Source organism: Gambusia affinis, linkage group LG01, assembly GCF_019740435.1.
Source record: "Gambusia affinis linkage group LG01, SWU_Gaff_1.0, whole genome shotgun sequence".
In the NCBI taxonomy this organism is placed as follows: domain Eukaryota; kingdom Metazoa; phylum Chordata; class Actinopteri; order Cyprinodontiformes; family Poeciliidae; genus Gambusia; species Gambusia affinis.
In genome coordinates this window covers 33,485,129-33,510,154 of record NC_057868.1, presented here as the reverse complement: position 1 = coordinate 33,510,154, position 25,026 = coordinate 33,485,129, and the positions used below count along the sequence as shown (strand labels likewise).

The 25,026-nt window shown below is 36.5% G+C and overlaps 1 protein-coding gene across 12 annotated transcripts in view; it reads left to right on the top strand.

Moving 5' to 3' along the window:
- The window catches only part of camta1a (calmodulin binding transcription activator 1a), a 384,222-nt gene that overhangs the window by 11,426 nt on the left and 347,770 nt on the right, over positions 1-25,026 (top strand). For all 12 annotated transcript variants that reach the window (XR_006372058.1, XR_006372059.1, XM_044131220.1 and 9 more), the window contains one exon: positions 4,517-4,620. Coding sequence is in view for 10 of the 12 variants with exons in the window: in XM_044131220.1 (XP_043987155.1) it covers positions 4,517-4,620 (104 nt within the window). In the remaining 2 variants the exon portion in view is untranslated. The remainder of the gene's footprint in view (positions 1-4,516; positions 4,621-25,026) is intronic.

Genomic DNA, 25,026 nt, shown 5'->3' with positions numbered 1-25,026 from the left:
GAATCTGGTCAGAGTTGATGGATGGAGCTAAATGCGATCCCAGAAGAACATCTGTTAGTTGCTCCAGAATTTTTAAGACGGGGATCGAGGTTTAACTTTTAGCAAGACAACAACCCTGCACATACAGTCAGAGTTACTGTAGAGTGGAATAAATAAAAGAATGCAGGCACATTCTGTAATTAGATTATTATTGAAAAGTTTAGTCATTTCACTAACTCCATCACCACACAAATCGCCTTATGTAGATTAATTACACACAGACTGATGTTTGGTAGCTTTTATTTCTGCTAAATGCGTTGATTTTCCTTTCATAGAGAATGGAAATTTAACATTGATCAATACAAAAACCTTTTTAATACACAAATGTGGGCTTAGTGAAAAGGTTGCTCAATACCTACTACCTACTTTTTGGATATGACAGTAGTCACTTGTAAAAATAGGCCAACCAGAGTGCAGACTGAAATCCAACTGAGAATCTTGGCAACTGGAAAACTGCTGTCACAGACACCCACCATTTAATCTGACTGAGCTTTAGCTAAATTACAAAGACGAATGGGCATAATCTTGAGTCTCTACATATGCAAGCTGCCAGGGACAAAACTCAAAACTCTTACTGCTATGTCTGCAGCCAAAGGTAATTCTACCAAGTATGGACTCTGGGGGCTTCTGAATAGATATGCACATATTTTTCATTTATTGAAAAAAAAAAGATTGAAGCCATCTTTAATTTTTCAGCTATTTCACAAGCATGCGCTACTTCACGTGAATCTAAAACATAAAAATCCATTAAAATTTGACACAACATGAGAAAAGTTTAATATCTATTAATATTTTACATACTGAATATGTTGGTGCCATACATTGTATTGCCTTCGTGTCCTCAGGGTGATTCAGGGAACTATTAATTTCTCTGCAGAAAGAAGTTACCATAAGTGAAAAAAAAAAATCTAGGTTTGTCACAAGTTTATCACATTTCAGATAGAATTAATGTACAACACAAAGCTGAAATTCCATCAAGTTTTAATCTAAGTGTGGGCTCGCTTTGCTTATTTTATCCCATTTTAAGCTCCTGTAAGTAGACTGCACATTAAGGCAGTTATAGTTTTCTATCTTTCCTTCACCTTGTGTCATTCAGTGAGAGCGTGTTCTCCACTTTTGACGATAAAACCACTGTGCCGGTACCTCAGAGCAGATGCTGGATGTGATTCTTAATTGGGCTAAGCCAATGATTACGTGTGCAGCTCATAAAAAACTGAGTCTACATGTAGTATTACAGGAACAGGCGGATGTAGCAGATTTTACAAATCTACTTCGCCACTCCTTTGGGTATAGTGATGTTCTACCTTACACGTTACACCCAGAGGCTTCAGGCCAGCTCTGTCTCTATGGATCAACTGGGTTGAATTTTCCATATGGATGTTCAGGGGCAGTGACACTGTACTATATTTGTGTGATAGGCAGCAGGGAAGGCACAGAGACTCTATCTCAATGATTACATTTTGAAAACTTTTTCTTTCTTTTCCTGAACTCAACCATTAATATCTACCACTGACAGCTAGTCTGTTTCCTTTGAGTCACTTTTTTTTAATCTCATTTTCTCCCATTTTACACTTATATAATCCCAAAAAAGCCCTATCAATTCCAGGTATTTGCTTGCTTTTTTTGTAGAAATTTATTTTTAAGCTTTATTGCATTACAGATGGAGTCATTTGCATTATACTGAGCAAATGTATTTATATTCAGTTTGGCATGCAGACATTACAGCTGAAAAATAGATTCATTTTCACATGGATTAAATAGTCTCACATAAAAATGCATTGTTACACTGTTTTTAATCATTATAAATCTTGTTGTGCTCCTATAAAAATGAGAAGTTGGCAGCCAGATGAATAATATAAATTCATCTGGCAGGTATACAGTTAAGATCAACCTGTATTTGTTCTTTTTTTGACGTTAAAATACTTTCTCAGTGAAACAGCCTGATGTGATCATCTGCTCAGACTTTACTGCTTTACTTTTTCAAGATAGTATTTGAATTCTTTTTAACAGTGATCATAAATTTACCTACAGCATAGATATTTTATTTCACTAAGTAGCAAATTGAATTAAGTGATCCTTGCAAAAGTATCTATATCCTTTGATATTCTATTAATCACAGAAGCGAAGAGGTAAAGACCCACAGTTAGGAGGAAATTAACACGACAGCTTCTACAGTAGTGGTGTGCTCAAGAAATCTGGCATTGATGGAAGAATAACAAGAGGAAAGCCATAAAAAGTCTCTTTCAAACAGCAAACATGTCAGACAAGCATAAAATTAAACTTTTTGGCTTGCATGAAAAATGCAATGTGTGGAAGAAAACTAATACTTTCACATCACCCTCACCACACTTGTCCATGGATAAAACAAGATGGGATTTATTTATTTCACACGGTGAAATAAATAAATGTAGGGGAATCCTAGACAAAAATCTCTTGTTGGTTTTCAGAAAAATAGACTGTTACATGCTGGGTTGTTTTGAGTTGTTTTTGAGGTTTGATTATTCTGTGTACTTTAGTCTCTTTCTTTAAATCTGTTTTGTTTCTGTTTTACTTTAGTTCAGTCTTTCTTAGTGTTTCTACTTATGTTTATTTCTTGTCTCTAGCAATTTCCTGTTAATCTAGTTTTATTGTTTTTTTGGTCTAGTTATACTTCAGTGTTATATTAATTTCCTAGTCGCTTGGGTACTCTCCCTCACCCACTGTGCCATTTTTTTCTCTCTCTCTTGTCACACCTGCGGCCCGTTAGCTCATCAGCCCCGGTCTTTTGTTCCAGCATTCACCCTCAGTATTTAAACCCTTCTCCTGCTCATACTCCTGGCTAGTTCCTCCTCTCTAATCCTGTTATACATTGTTATTTTCATTGTTTGTTCCCTGCTGCCATAAGTCCTTGGATTTATGGCTTCTGTTCTGCTCTGGCTCCCTGATTTTTGTAAGTTTTTTTTTTTTTTCATCATTTTTATTAGACATCCTTCACCTACAAGCTCTGCCTAACTGCATTTGGGTCCAAATACACACCTACATGACATAGAGCTACAGTTACTATGCTTATAAGAAACTTGGGAAAGCCCAGATGATTATACATTATAGTTTAATCAACAATCTTTAAGTTAAATAGATGCACCTCTGTGGATGTGTTTAAGGCATCAACTAACATGTGCTGCTTTGTAACAAAATGCAAAAATTTTAAATCTCTCAGGCAAGTTTGGATCCTTGGTTACAATTTCCAGATGTCTGTATAGTTCAGTTACTTGGAAGTGACTGTTAAGAAAGGAGATATGTTCTCTATAGCAAAGATAAATATGTTTTGGGTCGCATAAGCTCAAAACTAAAGCAAGCTAGTAAGATTGTCATTATTGTGAAATGAGTCTGGAGCTTAAATACTGCTACAGCTATGAATCTATGGAAAGGTTTGAGAATTGTTGGTCATTGATATTTTACATTCAGTCTGATTGAGCTAGAACTATTGTTGCAAAGTATTGACTCATTTAGATGCAGAACACTCTTTGCAGGTAATAGTTGGTAAAAAGAAATATTGAAAAACCATGCATCCTGTATCTTTCCACTTCACGATTATGCACTACAGAGGATTGATCTTGCACCTCAATAATGCAACAAAATATATAACATACAAAAAAAATCAAGGAGTTCTAAATACTTTTGCAAACTACAGCATATTATCTGGGAACCATAACATTTAAAAATACATTTTAAGTTAACTACATCACAAACAAAACATTAAAAATGTTTTTTTTTTAAATACGTAAATAAGGATTGTTTTAATCTTAAATGTTATATTTTCATTACCAATAAGCAGAAAATTATCATTTTTAACAGAAAGGTTTGGAAACATCAGTTTGTGGAATTAATTTCTGTAATAGTGAACTAAGTTCCTGAAATAAACTTAAATAATTTTCATATTTATTCAATATTACTTTAAGAAATTTAGCATATTTTGCAAAAAGAGCAATAAGAACTATACGCTCGATTTCCTTATGTCAAAGGTTTGTCTGTATGTCTTAGTTAGATCATTCTTGTAAATTGTAGCTTAAAATACATACATTACGATTTAAGCAATTGCCGTGGTAAATTAATTTATTTCCTTGAATAATGCCCCACATTCTTTAGGGCAGCACACAGCCTCCAATACTAACTCTCCATACACCATAAAATCACTCAAGGGTGTTTATTGTGTCTAAATAATGAATAGACACAGCCTTTCCAAGTTGACAGTGAAAAATTCCTGGTAAACTCCCCTGACAGATTGCATTACACAGTAAAATAATTTAGCCGACCACAAACTAAAATGTATGCATTATGCTGTTCCTAAATTAATTTCCTAATTCAGCTGGGGATAGTTATTTTATAGTCAGCGTTTTAAAGCCGAGAGACTGATAGACTGATAAAGAGGGAAGACAAGTGAGTCAATAAGATATGAAGCCCTTGCTTAATACTCTTTTCTGTTTTGTTCTTGTTGTAGATGAACATGGACATTTGAAAATATACCTGCCCAAGAAGCTGCTTGAATGTCTACCAAAATGCACGTCGCTGCCGAAGGAGAGGCACCGGTGGAACACTAATGAGGTAAGGACGCCGCTGCTTATCAGTCCTGCTTCCACTAAATCCATCTCTGCGCAGAGATATCCTTCCAGCAGACACACTGCTCTCAGAGGCCATTTTTAAACAGATTTGTTAGTCATGTGAACTCTCTTCAGAACAAAGTCGCACAATCTATTGTAGTGGCCTTAAACAGTGTAGACAAGCTGCTCACATCAGCTTCATGTGAAAATATGATGAGATGAGTGAGTTTGTGATTTTATTAAACTTTTGTTTCTGTTTATGGGTTGCTATTTTCAGTATTTTAATTTTAAAGTTGACTTTATATCATTTGCTGCTATTAAAATTGATCTTAAGAAACCAATTAATTACTTTGACAAACATCTCAAGTGATATGATGATAAAAATTTGTTTTATATCAAATCACAACTTTAAAGAAAAAAGATTTATTGCAAGAGTGTGATTGGTTTCACTTGTAAATGTGAGGTGGATTGTAACAAAATGCAAAAGATCACTCAACATTTCCTCCACACTTTGCTTATATCCAGATATTTGTCAGACACTTGTATTTTGATTTTATAATTCACTCTTCAGGATCTTCTTCTGTAAGGAAGCCCCATTTGGTATAAAATACTGATGAAAATGCTTAATTAACCCTTTGTGTTAATTTAACTTAAGACAGTTCAAACAAATTTTATTTAACATGAAAAGAGTAACAAAAAAGCAATACAGCATTTTAAACAGTGCGTCTTGTAAAAATTGCGCACCTACAAACATTGCTTGGTTAATCAAGATTGAGACAATTTAACAATCATTTACAACCTAGGAACACGTCAATTAACATCATGCATTTTTATGCTTTTTGAAGCAAGTTTAGGCACAAATGCTTTTATTCATAAATAAGGATAGTCTTCAAATACCTTTATTTCCTTTTAAATTCAAAACTATTCTGCGTAATAAAGTGGAGAATATTTGTTATAATGGAAAAAAGCCTTGAATCAGCAGCGCTGAGCTAAAAACTGACAATGAATAACTCTCTAAAATCTACATACCCCTTTTAGATTGTCATATTTGTCATTTAAAAAAGTGAGATAATTTCAGAACTTTTGGTGTGAATATGTGATCAGGAATTAAATTGGAAATATAAACTGGTGTTAATAAAAATTTTGTCCAGAACTAAATCTGCAAGATCAGCTGAAGAGGGTTTTGGAAAAAAATATCATCACAATCTGAGAGACTTTCAAGTCAAAATATGGCATGCTGATTTTACTCCTATCAAGTAAGACTGAATGATGAAATTAAATCAAAGGGAACTTTAGTAGAGTATTAGTTCAAATGTGTGCACTCTTATGCAACCTCTTTTTCATTCTAACAGATTTGTTAGTGTTTCATTTAAAAGATAAATGTCACGGGCTGCACAGTGGCGCAGTTGGTAGAGCTGTGGCCTTGCAGCAAGAAGGTCTTGGGTTTGATTCCCGGCCCGGGGTCTTTCTGCAAGGAGTTTGCATGTTCTCCCTGTGCATGCTCGGGTTCTCTCCGGGTTCTCCGGCTTCCTCCCACAGTCCAAAAAAACATGACTGTCAGGTTAATTGGTCTCTCTAAATCCTCCCTAGGTGTGAGTGTGTGTGTGTGAATGGTTGTGTGTCCTGTCTGTCTCTGTGTTGCCCTGCGACAGACTGGTCACCTGTCCAGGGTGAACCCGCCTCTCGCCCGGGACATAGCTGGAGATTGGCACCAGCAACCCTCCCAACTCCTCCAAGGGACAAGGGTGAACAGAAAATGGATGGATGGCTAAATGTCACATGTGCAAAAAGGTTTAGAAAGGATTTAGCTTAGCCTTATTTTTTGCTACATCACAAGAAACTGCAATTTTAACAGTGCTGTGTGTGCTTGGCATACAAAGTAAAATTTGTTAAGACATAGGGAATAGTTTCTAACAGTTTTTATGATGAATTATTCACTTGGAGTCTAGAAGAAAGTAGACATAAGTCTTAAACATGTTATACTGTAATTCCCAAACAGGGACTTGTGTTGCTTCATTTGCCTCAGAACTCATTTGTCAGCCTGCTCTCCTTCTCAGGGGATAGGTTGATGAATTTATTGCTTTCATTTTTACTATTGATGGATGAAAATCTTGTTCTTCTTTTCAGAGAAAAACTGGTAGTAATTAGACCTAAATACACTCGATGACAAATCTTAAGGCCGATGCGCAAAAATCAACCATCCGTGCTTTGGGGATTAACAAATTGCAGCCATATAAATACAGTCATCTGCGGTGATGAAAGTTAATTGACTGAAAAACAACCAGATAATAAGGCACCAGATAGGGTTGTGTTGTGAAACAGGATATTCAAAAAGATGGCCTGTCAGTTACAGTGAGTAAGTATTTGTTTCACATTGATTTTCTGTTGTGCTTATATTTATAAAATAATTTAAAACATGAACTTTTCTGTTGTAAAGAAAACAAAATTAAAGTCCTCATTACCACAGAAGGGAGTTTGCCTAGCTCCGTATAATTTACATCACTCGCGGTCTCCATCCTCTGTAAGTTTCCATCTGTCATGTCTGGGCTCACACTAGACCTGCCCTAGTTATGAAGAAAATGTAAAACGCTTGTGTGTTTCTAATTGGCTGATGTTGTAACTTGTTTGCCCTGTTTGACCTGCATTGTGCTGCCAGCAGTCTAAATTAATTAACATGGTTTTGAAATTGATCTCAAAATGTAAGTCTAAGCATTTGCTGTGGAAGGCTGTCGACCACAGTTGTTAGCACGGGCTGTCGTCTGTTACCAAATAAAATCATCTCTCTGTTTTGGTCGCTGGGCTGCAGATTGTTCTGTGGACATTTGGCCTGCTGACGAGGGAACGCAGTAAAAATGACCGAAATAGGCGGCTTTCTTGGTGTCACGTTATGCATGCCAATAATGTTTGCCAAGGCCGAGGAGAGCGAAGTAACCTTTCCTAAAACCAAGGACATTTCTTTTTTGTGCAGACCATGCAGATCCGAGTGTTTGTGCCTCGGTGGTGGCAGACAGGCAGGAGGGGAGGGATCAGAGAGGCTCTTGTCGGTGCAATTGTGTGACTCTTACTGAAAGTGACACCTCATCAATTTTGTGCATATTTCTGGCACTAGCTCAGCAGGCTTAATGCGCTAATTTCCCCCTTTTGATATTTGAGAAACTTGAGTCGAGTGCATTATTGTATGTTATATATCATAATTATTTCTCTTTTGTCTTACTATCATGTGTTTTTACACATAATGTGTTTTTTTTTTTTTTACTGGAACAGTCTTTATTGAGTGTGTCGGAAGCCCACAGGTTAAATAACAGTGTGAAATATTTAAATCTGCTTTGATGTATCTATTAATCCATTGATTGAGGTTAAGTATGAGCTATCTTGATGATTGATTCATTTATGTAAGCTTTCTTTATCTGTTGCTAATGTCAATCTGGGTACATGGTTTTAGAATTTACTTGTTTATAAAGATTAAGTTGAGTTTAATTCAGTTTATGTAGGTCCAAAATCTGCGTGCAGGCAGAGTGAGTGAAGACGACAACTCCAAGTGAGCGACTTTCAGAGATTTGTCTGGCTGTGTTTCACAAACAAAAAAACAGATATATTTGCACCCAAAAATGTGTCTTCTCTTGTTTTCTCATTGTTCTGCTCTGCTCTTCTCATACAGACACAGGGGGTAAAGTTGAAATTAAGGGAGAAAAAAAACTCCAAAGGCTCTAATTGTTAGTGAGGTAAAGGATGTTGCAGTTGCGGTTCTTGAGAATAAAAATCCCTAATCCGACATGTTCGAGACATAACCACGACGTTTTACATCTGCAAATCAGTGCACACCTTTGTGTACTAAACCCATTGTAGATGTTGGTTTTAGTTCTACCATGAATTTTGTTGAACATGATTTACTTTAAATAAAGTTTTACTATCCTAGTTGGATTTTTCAGACTTCTACACATTTACATCATTTAGTTAAATCCCCACTTCAGAAAACAGCCAGAAGAAGAGAATATAAAATGTTCACAGCAAATATTTCTAAATGATAGCACAGTTAGAGCTATCAGTGTCTGGAGAAAAAAAAGGAAACTATTGTAAAAGATATATTGAAATTACATGAAACTGGTCTGAGAGGACAGAAATGCTGAAAGAACTACACTGATTTCCAAAAAGGACTCATTGTGTTCTGCTTGTGGCAACAGTCCCCTGTATTCTTTTTATGTTTTGGCCAAAGAGTGAGTTTCTGTGAAGCATTTTCTTCCAAAGAAAAATCCAGTCCTGGCTTCAGTCTTATAGATCATGTGCAAGGATTTGTTAGTGTGTGAGGAGGTTCCAAACATTTTTATTTTGCGGTAAAGGTATTTTAACCCAAACCTGGATGTGTATGCTAGAAAGCCAAAGATAAAGAATGATTTGATTTTTTTAGCATCACAGTTACTCCAAGCAAACATCCAAATTCACATAAGAATAACCCCCTGAAAGGAAAATTACAGTTCTGGATTAGCATATTCAGAGTTCAACAGAAATTGACTCGTCAACAGAGAGGGGTGTTTAGCTAGCAAGTTTACACTTACACATCTTGAAAATGGCTGTGTAATGCTTACATTTCTAAGGAAAACATGCCTTATTAGATAAAGACAAATTAATCATCCATCATTTAAACTACTATTTCAGAAACTGTTCACACAAAACAAGCTATGATTTGTTGTATTTCTGCATTACATGCTGACTAATTATGGTTAGCGAGGATTAAATTACAAACAATATGGAACATAAGTTGAGTTTAGTCAGGAACTCTGATACCTATCAATTAAAAATTGTTTGGGATTGGATCAGGACATCCCTAATTTTCAGTGTTGCTGGATTATTTTTAGTTGGAGTTCATTTATAGCACTGGTCAACCTCCAATAAAGAATTCCTGACTTGAGAGAAAAACTGCTTAAAAGTTGTATGAAGGAATATTCATAAAACATTTATTGTCTCTCTGTACCGCTGTCCACTTTTCACTGCAGTCGCTTCATGTTCAATTCTGGAGTAGTTCTGTTTTTTATAACACTTGCTCGGTACTTTTTGAAGGTGACTGAGTCTGGGGTTGTGGTGTTATTGGTGACCTGAAGTAAAGCTGAAACAGAGCTATTCATTTCCACCCACCTCATGACTCCCCTGTGTGGTTTGATTTGAAGGAGGTGCTCAGGAATACATTTTCAGCATTTACTGGAAAATTAAATAAACCAATCGAATCAAAATTCAGGGAAGAGGTTGAATGGCATCTCGTCAGTGAGTCATGAGAAGCATGCAAGGTAGGGAAATGCTAGAATCCTTCGAATTATCAGAGGGACAGAATTACCTGACAGTCGTTGATACACAAAAGAGCTTCCACTGAAGGAAACAAAACAGAACTGCTTTGTTTGAAGCATCTTTTTTTTTTTTAGTCCCGTTGCAATTATCAGGGACATTTCTGTGATCTGTCATCTGTCGATGACGAGATGGTAGCACGGCTTATAGTAAGTAAGTCGCCATAGCAAACAGCAAGTGTTTCAGAGAGTCTGTATTTACCTTGTTGGTCGTAACTGCTCTTTCAGCTGTCGATGCCATCATGCCTCTCAGGTGAGACACATACAAACGAACCTTCACAGCATTCCCCTCAGGTCTGAAGCCAACTGTCTGTTTGGCGCTCCAGCACAACAACCTCTATTTTGCCAGACGCTTGGGCCGAGATTAAAATCTTTTTAAAGGAGGACATCTCACACAGGAAAGGCTTTAGGCCTATATCCCTCTCAGGATCAAACAGAGTGGGCTCGATGTTTGGTCGGGCTGGAACGCAAGACTGGAGTTGCTCTCAAGAATTACAATTTCAGCTACAACTGCTTTTAGGAGAGCCTTCTTTTATCTATATGGTTCACTTTGGATTAGCATGGCTCAAACTGTTTATAGTGTTGTTGGTGGTGTATCTAAATGTGGTCATTTTGTTTTGTGTAGATTAATTCTTTTCATCTTCAGTGCTTTAAAAAGTATTCATACTTCTTGAACCTTAGCTCACTTTGTCGTTTTACTAATTTTAATAGATGTTTTCGGCCAAAATTATCTTATACGTTCAACCAGAGCTACAAAGAAATAATTAAGATCAAAGCATATTAAGTATTAAAAGGGCTTAGTCTATACCTATCACACTCAGAATATGCAACAAAACTTGGAAACTGAAGATTCTAGACAATACCCATTTAAATTAACTGAGCTGTGTAAAAAAAAAAAAAAAAAAAAAAGAATAGGGGGGAAAAATACCCCGAAATTAGCTGTAGGTGTAATTGTAGTTTTTTCTGTGTAGTTTACAGCTAACAGTGACTAAATACAACAAATATCGGAGTTTCTAGATTTTCTTTACTACATTTTTGTTAAAACAAATATCTTTTTATATGAATTTCACAATTATGTGCAGAATATGGTTGTAAAATGGCAAACTGTAAAAAGTTTAAACAATATGAATGCTTCTCAAAAGCACTTTTAATGGGTTTTACTGTCCAGTTTCACAATCCAGCTCATTTCAGTGCAGAGTCTGAATCAAAGTATTTAAGTTTTGAATGTTGTATGCTGGATGCGATCAATTGGGTTTATGTAAACTTTTAAGCTTTTAACAAGAGACTTAAGTGGGCCAAACAGAAAACTCCTCAGTTGTGGAGAAGTGACTGCCTTGCAAAGCACTCCGTTTTAGAAGCAGAGGCAGACTAGTACAGCATGAAGACTTGGTCGAAGGAGGACACTGGGAATAAGCTGGTGTGACACCCTCAGCCTTTAATAAACGCCACAACGCTCCGAGTACTGTGAGCCTCCTCTCAGCTCAGAGGGAACTGCTTCTGAACTGGTGCTGAACCAAAACAGAAAAGAGAGCATCAGCTCAGACCTCCACCGGCCTGCTACACATTTAATGCCCTTGTCGTCAGGAATAATCCTCTGTGCCTCACATCGATGCCAGCAGCAGCACCGCGTGGCGCCTTCATGCAATATGCCACCACTCAGGACAGAGCAGGATAGCCAGTAGAAACACTCTGTGGACTCACCGGGCAGCGGGTGGAACAGGCGGGGGTGGCAGTGATCAAAAACCACAACAAATGAAATTAAGGCTGATATCAGATAGATCCACAGTTATCACTGTAAGAAGGAAGGTGCAATAATGACAAATACAACTGGATGCAGTGCAGTGCAATCATTCACTCCTTATCTCTGACTGAAACATAATTTGTGTTAACCGCCTCCACGCCACTTTGCTATCTTAGGCCCTGCTGTTTTCATTTTACACATCCATCATTTCTGTGAATACAACCAGTCAGGAGAATATCTTATCATTTTCACTTAAATGCATCTGTTCCTTGGATAAAAAAAATGTCTTCTTTTAATGTTTTTTTTTTTTTTTTTACATTTTAATTTTGAATTAAAAAGATATGACTACAAAAGCTCTTCATCTCACATATGCGTTATGGATCTCATCCCCAGCTAGCAAAGGGGCAATTCTTATCTGTAGGAAAACTCTACTTAATTAGTATCTCTAGTCTGTTGGAAAATTATACTGCGCCAACCCGGTGAGATTTTTTAATTATTTCCTAAAACTACATGCATACTTTGGATTTGTTTATATCTTTGTGGGTGGTGGGTCAGCTATAACAGCAAAAGCAAAAGATGAGCAAAAACAAAACTAAAAACAACAAGCACATTTTGGTTTTCATGTTCCAATCATTTTTTACTGTCAGATGTCTCATGCCTTTGCAGTCTTTGCAAATATACACCCTTTGTGATGCACTCTCTTCCATCTGTGCCATAGTTGTAATTGCAGGAGGAAATTAACTGGTACAGTGCCTTGTAAAACATATCCACATCCCTTGAATTTCTTCACATTTTGTCAAATTAAATCCTCAGATTTAAATTAATTATATATATAGCACTTTCTTTGAGAGAACAACACAAAGTTGCACATAAATGTGAAAGGAAAACCATACATTTTTACATAAAAATGAATCTTTTACTTTCTGAAATCACCTTACTGGTAAATAGAGTCCATTTATCCATAAATCAGGTGGGGAAACTATTCGTCATACACTTCACAAATTAGATTGTTAAAGAGGGTTAAAAGGTCATTGAACCAGTGAAAGAAGGTTCTTTCACTGTTTCAACATATTTCAATCAAATTGGTCGCTCATTAGCATGCATCATCAGAGCACGTCATGCTGATGAGTTTTACACCATTTAAATTAGCTGTGTTGAAGCAGAGACATGTGAAACATGCCCCAACAGGACAACGGTCCTGAAGGACTGGAGCTGGACATCTACTGTTTAGAGTTAGACCAAAACATAATCCCTTGTTATCAAACTCCAGTGGATAATCTTTTGCAAGACTTGGAAATGGATGTGCACTTTCCATTAAGTTAATCTATTTTGCAAAAAGCAAAGAGCATGGATTTCATTGTGAAAGCTTGCAGAGGCATTCCCAAAAACACTGGCAGCTGTCATTTCTGTAAAGTACAAGATATATTTAAGAGAAGAGAAGTGCAACACTTTTAATATTTTTATACAGAAAACAAATGTTAAAAAACATTATGTACTGTTTTGCATAAAATGTACATAAAGTTGCTGTAACATGACAAAAATATAAAAAGTTTAACATGTGAATACTAATGTCGTTGATGAAAGTGATGCTTACAGCCTAAATTCAAATATTACCTTCCTAGCTAATGGGAAATATATCAGTAGTTTAAATTAAAATGTTGAAGTGATTCCCCTACAAAATAAAATAAAAACCATTCACCCAATTATATTTTCTATTCTCTTTGAAACAATTCAATACATCATTTCTTCAGTTGTTTACAACATTGTATTGAATTCTAGCTCAGTCTTTAACAATGAAACAAACCAGATGTTGTGGTGTATTTTTGGCATTTGGTTTGACAGTTTTAGTGCAGAAGCTGGGGCATCCCCTTTAGAATATCCTGACCTCATTAAAACTCTGGATTGACGAAAGCTTTCTTTAATGGATTAGAATGGCTTTGTATTAGAAACACCCAGCTCCCCAAATAAGCTGATATTTGACATTTTATTGCCCATTCTGTTGCGTTTTGGTCATTACTCTGCAGAACCTAAACTGACAGTGTTGTTTTCATGGACATTCACCTAATCGAACGCAAGGTCATGCTTGATTAAATGTTTATCTTCATTTGAGCTCCTTGCCATACACGACTTTCTCTGAGGAGAGTAATTAAAATAACTCCCACCATTTGCAAATGTTTACAGAAGCATTCATTAACTTCTCCAGGGCAATCAGCAGAAATTAAAGGTCATTTTTGTCCATCCTTCTCTTTATTTGTTAGCTGTAATATTTTTGTTTTTTCAAGGTTATATGTTTGTCCATGAACAGGTACTGAAAAGCTGAATTGTGTCGGACTAGATCTGAATCTGCAAATAATATTTTTACGCCAAAGTTCAAGTTTTTATTTTTTTATTTTTTTCCAGCTCTTTCATATTTTCAGCCTGTTGCTAAACCACTCTGTTGGAAATTGATTGGAAAATGCCAGTATGTACTCCTTCCGCAAAAATAAAGTTATTGCATTTTGCCAACTTTTCAAAAACACCTACGCTAACTTATATCTGCATCAACTTACTCTAAACTGAGCATTAAACTGTTTCCAGCCAATTAGAGTTTACTAAATGATACATTTCCTGGTTATATTTTCATTACATTTTGCTACAGGACAGGAAAATAAGGATGTTGTAGAGTTTCTATGGATGACTGACTTCATAGTTGCGTCCTGTGAGCTTGATAGCTTTACTGATTGCTAGTGTTGTAGCGTACTGTGAAGTGTCAATTGCGAGGCTACGGTGTAGCGAGGCAGCTGTAATGGGAACCCACCAGTCAGGTTATTCGGGGGGGTTCTGCATGCTGCAAGGACCTTTTTCTTTTTCCCCTGGATGTGCACATCGAGGCAGGGGTCCTCAGTATCCTCTGAAGACCGGGGTATCCACTCAAAATTGCATGACCTCTATTGTAGCGTATACAGGTCACTCCACCTCCTGTGGGAAGCCTCTAAATTGAACCCAGCTTGTGTCTTCGATTTCTTCCCCATCTCTCACTTCCTCCAGTTTCCCTCCTTTCTCTTATCTTCCGTCTCTTTTCCTTTTCCCTCATGTGTTCACTGAGCTGCAAAGCTATTCAGGTATAGATGGAAAGATCTGTGCCTTTCTCTCTCTGAATTGCTTGGTCAGGATTTTTCTTTGCAGAACCATTTTTGTAATGGAGTTTAACTTTATTTACAAGATAAAGGAAAATGAGTTCTGCATTTGATGTGCGCATCCACGCTTCAATAAACTGTTATATCTTTCCATATACTGTAGATGTCTGTGTGAATGAATACTTGCGTGTCAGCCGCAAGAAAAGTTGAATGACAATATTATCATATCGTCTACCATGATACCTTTCTGAATTTATCTAATCATTGAACTTTGTAAATCATAGCCACTCATAGTATATAGGTTTTGTTAATATACCGAATCTGTTTGTGAAAAACAAAACAAAACATCTTCTGGTGTCTCTGGATTTCTTTCTTGTATTTCAAGTCTTCACTAGATGAAGAACCTATCTGTGTTTCTTTTGCTAGATTATTGAGTTATATCTGCAGTGACAATTACATTAATGTCAGGAAACCTCTGCTAGCACGATTAAACTATTTTAATGTTAGAAACCAGTTACTTTCATTACTTATTAAAAATGGTCTAATCTTAAAAGGAAAGTGGATTTTTTTCCCACTGGATAATTTCTTGTGTGGCAGAAGAGGTTATTTTTCTTAGCCCTAAAGGTCAATACAAAATGCTTTCGAAGTGACCTGGAGAAAAGCAGTTGAAGTAAATATGAACGGTCAAATCGCAACAGCATTCTAATAATTTTTATACAAAGGAGAAGTGACATCAAACAGGACAACATTTTAATCAAAAATAAATTCAGACGTATCCGTCTGCTCAAAGAGGAGGTACATCCAAGAAAAAAAGAAGAATTACACTTAAACAAAGAGGGAACAATCAAATAAGATACATAGAGAGTGACAGCCAACAAAATTAAAAGCAGCTTTAGCCTTTAGTCATATTTACCCTGTGGAATACAAAGAAGTGGTTTAACGTTCTATCACAAATGCATCTGGAAATTGCTGCATACAAGAGGGCTTCTGGTAAAATACTGAAGCATAAAATTACTATACTTTGAATTATGCATATGGCTTCAGATCAAAAGTATTGTTCAAGACCGGTGCTTTATTGTTCAGTGAGTGTACGTAACGTTTTGGGAATAACATCTGAACAATCTGATTTTACAAGCTTACATCTAGAAAAATGTGAGCTGGAAAGAAATCGTGTTTTCTGTGTACCAGACAGGTTTGACGCTGGTTTACTGCAGTAATGCTAAACTTTAAGGCTTGAGCAAGATTAGAAAATTACAAATATTTCATGTTACACAAATTTTTATCTCTGATATCAGGTTTGCTGTATTCTGTAATAAAACAAACTATATGTGAAAATGGTTGTTAATCATACACCTTTAAATGTGAAATGCAGATTAAATGCATGATCTTTTCTTTATGTCTCTAAAAGCACTTTCTTAATTTGAATTGAAGCAGTTGGTGTGTCCTTGTGTCCTTACTCCTGTCTTTGGACTTTTCTGCATCTTCTGCACCTTCTTCCTATGACTTTGTGATCGCCTCCAAAAGTCTTATCAGCCATAAACAGTATTAATGGTTTTAGGAATCAATTTACAGTTTATGTAAGGAGTTTACAAATGCTGATTATTAGCACCTGCATTAATTCTGAACTTCTAACGACTCATTTATGTTGCTCTATTTCGGTATGTAATGAAATTTTGATGCTTTTTGGCAGAAGTGGTAGAGTTCATTTAAACTTGCTTGTTTTTTGGCACCATCTCAACTTTTAATCATAGTCCACAGATTTTCAATAGGGTTGAGGTTGTGATAGTCCAGAAATCTTAATGCTGGCCTGCCCGTTTCAAAACCAGTTTGGATTTGTGTTTGATTTTCATTTCCATTGACTGAGAGGGTTTCAACCACAGGGTTGACCCTGCTCCAAAATGTAAAACGTAATGGCAACATGCAGCTGCCCACTTTGACTTCTTCACAAAACCTTTTAAGGTTGATTTTTTTATTTTTTTATTTTTTTTATTGAACTGTTTGGCCACAGTAGCAAGATGCATAATTGAAAGAGTCAATGTGAAACCTTAGGACCAACTAACAAGCTTGGTGGAATATGGGTAGTGTCATACTTGAATAAAATTGGTTGTTGTTGAATTAAACTAAACTGTAAATGAAGCAGGCTAACATTTAAGTATGTTGCGTTTTCACATAAAAAGAATATGAAACCATGTAAAGAAAGGAAACAGATGGTAAGACACACTGAAGACTCATGCAAGAGTTTAATAAGTTGAGAGATTAGTTTATGTTTGTGTTTAACTAGACCGTTTACAATGTTAAAAAGCTTTTTTTTTTCTCTAGCATTGGAATGAATCTGGATATCATCAAGCTTTATTGTATGGACCAATAAAGCTACAATAAATGTTTGTGTGAAACCTGACAGCGTTTGAACTCTTTCCAAAAGAATAAACGTAGCAAAAAGGTACACATTTTATGTTTATTTACATTTGGTCATTTGTTTTCATGAATTTTCTTTTGTTTGATTTTAATTATCAGTTGAGTTTGTCAGCTGTAAATAATGTATCATTATAGAAATGTTTTAGAGATGTACCACCATATAATATCTTTTGGAGGTTTGGAATCATACCTATCTACCAACCTTTTTTGTCTGCCTAACAGAAAATATATTCATGAAGGTAATAGACATTAAAATTGACTCTATTAACTTATTGAGAAGACTTTATCGAAAGCCACACATTAAAGGATAAACTTTTAAAGAAATAATGTTTGATAATTTGACTTATTATGTTCATGTGGGACTATCATAAATAAAATTTGTACTTTCTTAGCAGTAGTGAAGAGAAGAGATTGAACCTTAATTCTTATTTCCAATGTGGATAATTTAAGTGTTTCCTGAAGCTTGGACAAATGACTTTAAAAAAATATATTTAATTTCTAAACTGATTTCACAATATAATGCTAAATTGAAAAGGTTTGTGTGATATTACTGGTGTTTTATCCATCACCTGTAGTTTCTGACCACATCCATTTTAGACTCAACACTCTTTTCTGATTGAGCACATCCATCAACACTAACTCCTTGTGGGGATCTCCAATAAACTTGTGCCTTTGCTTGGCTGAGTTCGTGTTTCCAAGCCTTTTTCTTTCAGCCGTATTTTTGTTGTCCATTTTTAGATGTTCTTAGTTTTTTTCCGTAATGCTCCATGAAGCTCCATATTTGTTCAGCTCTATTGCTTGTCCCATTTTGTATCTCGCAGAGGTTAAACAACAGAAGCACACCATGTTTCTTTTTATTTTTGTTCAGAGAGTAAAAGCATAGCTTCAGCTATTCCTTAGAGGAAAGAGGATCTTTTTTAGAGTATCAAAGAAACAGATTGTTTCCACTCTACAAACTATAAGATGTTTGGATGGAGCTGAAATCGGAAGATGCTTCATCTGGCTCCGGATGGAGGGAAGCTGCCCTGACTCAAGAGTTTATGTTTCACAGACGTTCTCCAGGAAATCCCTTTGACTGTTCTTTGGACTCAGTAGGAGGCCTAATCAGTGGAGGGCCACATGGGTTCTTCTGATTCATGGCATCCTTCCTGCTTTCCTTACTCACCCTCTTTGGTCTATCTTTCTGTATCCTTATCTTCATCTTACTGTCTCTCCTGTTGTGTGTTGCTCTTTGATCTTTAAAGATCCTTGAGAATGAGGAGCCAGCAACAACAGCAGGCTGGGATTCTCTGTGGGCCCGTTTGGATCCTAGCCCATCATGCCCTTTTCTATCTGATGGACAGCTCCAGGCATGGCTGTGCCTCTACATCCCAGCTACATCAGGCGTTCATCAAAATAAACCACCTCACTGTCAGAGAACTGGAACAGAGGCTAACGTTGACCTTGTTTTTAGCAACAGGGATAAACAATAAAATTCAATCCTTTTCTTGCTTTTATCAATCATTTACAGTAACTTCCAAAGTTTTTTTACTCCTCAAGCAAGGCTGCTAAGCTGAGGTTTGCAGTTTTGACACGTTTTGCAGAAAACATGCTCTTAATCGACACATTTGTCCATGTACAATTTGTATTTTTAGCTCTTCGACTGCATATGTTAGACATCTTTAAACCTCAGAGACAAGGGACATGGGTATTTGGCAGACTCTCATGTCTGTGTGTGCTCAGCTGAGTGGGTTGTTATATTCTCCCATTCTACAAACGTTTTTTTTTTTTTTTTTTAAATCTGAAAGCAATAGGGATTTGTAACAAGAATCCACTAGCAGATCTGTTAAGAATCTGAGTCAAATGCCTTCTCTTTGGAAATCAAATATGCTTTACTTTTTAACTGATATATGTTAAAAGAAAATACCAACATTCTTGAATTATTAATATTGTTTTCCTCGAGCATATATGGGTCCATCTGCAGTCCTGCAAAACCACTTTTATGCTCATTTTCAAGGGTATATATATATCTTACTTTGTAACATAACTCCTGCATATGTCACACTGACCTTTTGGATAGTATATTTGTCTTTCAGTATCAAAGGTTATCCCCCTGTAAGTTCATAGGTTTTTATTATCAAAGCCTCCCTTTCAGTCAGCTTGTAAGATCCTGGTCCAGAAGGATTCAGAAAAGCTGAAAGTCCTTGATCCCTTTGTTCATGCGAAGTCCATGTCCTCTTTAAGATGTTTACACATCAATAAAAATAATTTGAATTTGAAAAAATAAAGCCGACAAGGACGTAATGATCCATCCCACTGGCCCCAGAAATCAGGACTGAGCAAGTTTTTAAAAACCCTTTTTAGCCCAGGAGAGGTTGAAACAAGGAGGCTCTCACTGGGCTTCTCTTCTGAAGCCCTTTGTTAGAAAATTCAACCTGTGTTGTTTCCAATTATCTTTTCTTTTAAAAGTCACACATAGGACGGGCATGACTCAATCTACTTTGTGCTTTTGCTCTGTTGTGCTTTAGGCACCTGAATGCCACAAATCAGCTTAGCTTCTTCGCAGTATTCACTCTCTCCCTCTCAAATTCTATCCAAATAGAATAAATGAGATGTTTTGTTTTTTTTCGCTCTGTTCTCTGTTTTGCTTTTGTTTTGTATTTATGCATAATTCTGCCTTCCACAACAGATCTGTGCAACTTATTTGAAAACTATTTCTACCAGGCAAAGTTGATGGAGTCACGCAGGGGAGGTGCTTGTGAGCAATATTCAGAAGTAACTTTGTCATACTTCACTACAAAATAAGGATTTTGTTGCTTTGAAAAATATCTGAGAGAAAAAAAAAACATTACAAGGACGACACAAAACCTATGAATGATGTGAACGAGTTTTTAATTAAACCAAGTACACAGATAGGATTTTTACTTTCAACATTTCCAGTGCTGTATTTTCAGATACCCAGCTTGTTTAATCCCTTGTATGTCAGAGCTTGTAAAGCACTGAACCTGAAACGCATTGGAATGAATGTACATTACAGATAGCTAAAATGTCTACCACAGCACTCTGACTCTCTCACACTTAGCAGAGGTTGTTAGCACTTTCTTCAAACAGTAACAAAAGTCTGAGTTTTTCTCTTTTATCTGTTAAGTATTTGGCTTGTTTTTTTATTATTGTTATGTTTTGTTGATCAGAACTGTTGGAGCTTCATGTAGCTATGTCATAGTTTGAGGTTAGCATTTGCAGTCCAGGTTCAACTTAAAACATTGATGTGTTGAGTATTGCTAGAGTCTTTAATAACCTGTCCTGTCCTCCTCCACTCCCTTTTTCCCCACTCCCTTAGCCTGTCCTTTAGCAGAACCTTGAAGCACCATTGAAATTCTGCACTGCCTTTTGAAATCTCTGTTGATGAGGCAACATGGACCCTCAGTGGCTCGGCTGTTCTCCCACTGCAGGGTATTTTTCAAAGTCATGTTTATATACTATAAGTAGAAAGGAGTAAATGTGCTTTGATGGTATCTAACAATGAAAATGCTTAGAAATCTCCCCTGGACCTGAGGCATGAATGCTTGTTTCCCTTTTGCACTTTCTCAATAGGACACGCTCTCAACTATGTGCATTTCATGCATTAACTCTTAGGTTGTGCTATTTGTTGGCAACGATGTGTGATGCACAGCAAAATAGCATACAAAATAATTTTTTTATTAGTAATGTGGAAAATCAGCTGAGCCTTCTACAACACTTGTGACAAGAAAAATCACATTTTCAAAGACTTCAAAGTATTTTACTGGGATTTAATGTGATGAGCCATAGCAAATTAATTCATAATTATGAGGCTCATTGAGCATTTGTATTCAGCTACCTTTACTTTGCTACCCCTAAAAAAAATCAATTGAGAGTCTGTGCCACAACGTAAGAATGGCTGTTCAGAGAAACTCTTTCAGCTCTGACTAAAGTTGAGCTACAAATCATAGAAAATGAGAATTATAAAAAGTATCTACTTGGAAAAGCTAAATACAGGTACACTCCAAATTTGTACTCATAAAAACAATACAAAATACTTTTTGGTTGTAGATAGAGGAGAGAGAAAATGCAGCAAATGGCCATAGACCGGGAAAAGAACCGAGAACAGCACCATCAAGGAATATAGCCTCTGCTCATGGTGCGCGAGTTTGACGCTCTGAGCCACCCAATGCCCCATAAAATACTTTTTAAAATAAAGATTTACCCTTAAGATAAGTTTCCTGTCGATTGACTTTCTAGTTATCATCCATATTTTGAGAATTGATTATAACTGGAAGAGAGATGTTCCAGTAAGATTTTCTGCCGATGCGTGTGTGTGTTGTAAGGCGTGCCTCTATTGCCATTCATGTAGTGTTGGGGTTAGGTCAATATTATATTAGCACTGCCATTGCATTTTCCACAGCTCTATGAATAATGTAAAAGTGAGATATCCCTTCATACAAATACAGCCCATTATCGCTCTGAATGCCTGGTAGACGTGAGACAGTTTATAGTTTCTTCCCACAAATTTGGTTAAACTTATTGCACAGAATCACCAAATGATTCTAAAGTTGTTTTGTTTTTTTTGCAACAGGAGATAGACCTTTTCATTTGGAAAAGAGACGTTATTGTGACCTTGTTGGAGACAATCGATGGCCTTTATCTCTACCGATGCATAATAAATCCTACAGAAGGGCTGGTCCACACATGCCTGTAATGTATTGAGCTACAGCACAACATTTATCAACTGGACTTGGTGGCTTAATAATTTAGCTTTTAATCTGCGATGGTACTCAGTCAGTGGCATCCAAACAAGTTCGGTCCACCAAGTTAGATTGATGTGTTCCACACAGAGTAAAGAAAATGCAGGAATAGACCTTTACGCACTGTATTAAACCGAGAAAGTGGAGTGGAACTTTTCATTTCTCCTTGCTACACTACAAAATACTGAAAAGGTCAAACTGGGAGGTCAGGAACAGCGTTTCGTTGTGGTTTGACTCTGTCTCACAGAGTGTACAGCTAATAAAACACCTGCACATTTGTAGGTTGGAAAACAGAATCAATCTTCCAGCTTTCAGAAAACACACACAAACAACTTTGCTTGAAGGCAAGGACACAATCATATTTAGTGGAATGTCTTATACTTCACTGATTTTCTAAACTGTACAATAATTTATGTCATGCACAGTTGTTAACTGTTCTATCAGTGCCTCAGGACACAGCTTTCTGAACCGACACAACAGCACAAACTACTATTATTGGCAGAAGAAAACTGCTGTAATTTACAAGAGCAGACTATAGATTTTCACCCAGATCAAGGCAGGAAGAGGATGTTAGATTCATAGTTCTGAAATAATTTGAATAACATAAAAGCAACCTTATTTTCTCTTCTTGTGTCTCAGTTTTCAGGAGTCTTGAACTTGTTTTGATGATATGGGTAATAGTGAAAGGTAGACTTGCAGTCATTCATTTGATATACCTCCTAAGATAAACTGCTGAAATAGCAGTAGACATGCCTTTCTGTAAGACAAAAAGAACTTCAATTTCTCAAAAAAATCCCACATCAAAACTCTGACGGCTGACTTTTAAATTAAATGGAAACAGCTTTTCAGCTGCCTTTCCTGTGCTTTTTGTTTTTTTAACTTCTCATATTGCTGTTTTCTTCTTCTTCCTATTTCTTTCCTCTTCTGTTGGATTTTCATACTATGTATTAATGAGAATTGTATGTTACTGATAACTTTCATTAAAGCAACACTAGATTACCATACTTATGATGAATACTAAAGAAAAGAACGGGGCGTGCTGAACCTTGATTCTAACTCTCCCTTTAACCAAATTACATTATCCAAGATGAAAGAGCGAATTGTTGTGATAGGCTGATCAAAGCTCCTTTTCTGAGGAACACCTGGAAAGCCAATGGATAATACTGTTGGAGCAGTGAGGGCAGTTGGTGATATACAATGCATTTGCACATGATTATGTAAACTTTTCCTTGATGGTCTTTGACTTATTTATCTAATTTACATCTCTCTTTACACCTGTTTGGCACATCTATTTTTTTTAGCACATCTATGCATGCAAAAGCTGTTTGTCCTTTTTCAACTGTTTCAACTATGTTTTCCTCTCACATCATCTTAACCTTTAGTTACTTTTTGTAACAGTATAAATTTGATATAAATTGCAAGTGAGATTTGAGAATTTTTAGAAGCATTTTTTGATGATCATTCAAACTAAACTGAAATCCTACAGCTGAGGTACATACATAGGGAGTGATGAAATAGCAATGTACAAAATGCGCGTACGAACCTACAAGAGGGTAAACTGAACCCCCACCTGCATGGTCAGGAGATGCAGGCTGGGATTTAAAGCCAGAATGTTCTTTCTATCAGGGCAATATTACAACTCTAACATGAATGCTGTCTTACAGATGAGTCATACTCTACATGTAGAGGTCATCGATCTCCCACTTGATAACTAGTTGATGAGCACAAGCCTCTTATTTATTAACACCCTCACAGACACATTTGAAATTGTTTTGATTTAATGTTAACTGAGAGAGAGGCCCATTGCACAGGCTCAGAAGTGTTTTTCAAGATTACATCATTTTGTGCGAGCCAATAGCCGCGTCTCTACACTGATGGAAGCAAAGGGTTTGTTTCTATCTGGTGTGAAAAAAAACATAAAATATAATGACATTTTCAGACACCGTCTTGCTGATGTGCAATAACACATTAAAGAAAAAAAACAAAAGTGTATTGTCACTGATATAATGAAGTGCACTCGCTTCCTTGATGCAGCCCCCAAACCTGTTAGCACAACATGCTATCCTCTGCCAGTTTGCTGACATGATGGCTTTTCCAGTGAGTGAGCAGGTCTGCCAATAGTGTCTGGGCCGAGCTCAGGGTGGTGAAAGGATGTGGGAACGAAGCTTGGTGCTACTCTATAAATACTCCTTTCACACTAATATCAAATCAACCTCTGAACACTAAAGAGTAGGCGTAGGTGTTCGGTGTGTTTTTCACACACGTCTCTGGAGGTCCGAGGGGGTCCCGAAAGGTCACGGCTACACTCAATAGCACATCCGCATGAGTGGGTTTGTGCATTGATGTTTATCGTAATGGCTGTCACAGATAAAAAGTATCATTAGAATTAATTATCCATGGGTGAATGGGATAAGGCAATGAAACTGCTGCATTAAGCTGCAGATGCATTTATGCCACTCCAGATAAGTGAATGGGAGTTAGGTGAATGAGTAATTTATACATTAACAAAATATAATTACCTTAATTTTGTTGCCATATACTCCCACTGATGTCTCAGCTTGTTTTTTCTAAAGACATTTAAAAGTTAGAGCCTACATAGAAGGTTTATGTCTTTTATTATCTTTGTATAATAGCTAAAGTCATGTTGTTTTATATATATATTTACAGTATGTGCTGCTACCTCTTTCAGTTAGGCTTTTATGTGAGATTGAAAATTCCAAATGCAAATGTAAATTTTTTATTAACCCCGACCACATTCTTCTAAATGTTTGCTGGATTTAAAAATAAAATCAACTTTGTTTGCTTTAGAAAACAAAACAAATCAGGCAGACTTTTGTTCACAGTTGGATATCCATGACCTCTTTGATTAGGGGACATAAAATGAAAACAGACTGGTGTTGATGATTTTTTTGCCCCACATCCAGGCTGAGGTCAGTTTGCCCCCTTGTCAATTTGTTCCCGCCGTCTATACTGACATGTTGGTATGATATCCTTAGGTATTTTCCTGCCATTCCTGAAAACAAACCATTTTGTACCCAGGCACTGAAATCTATGCATCAGTTG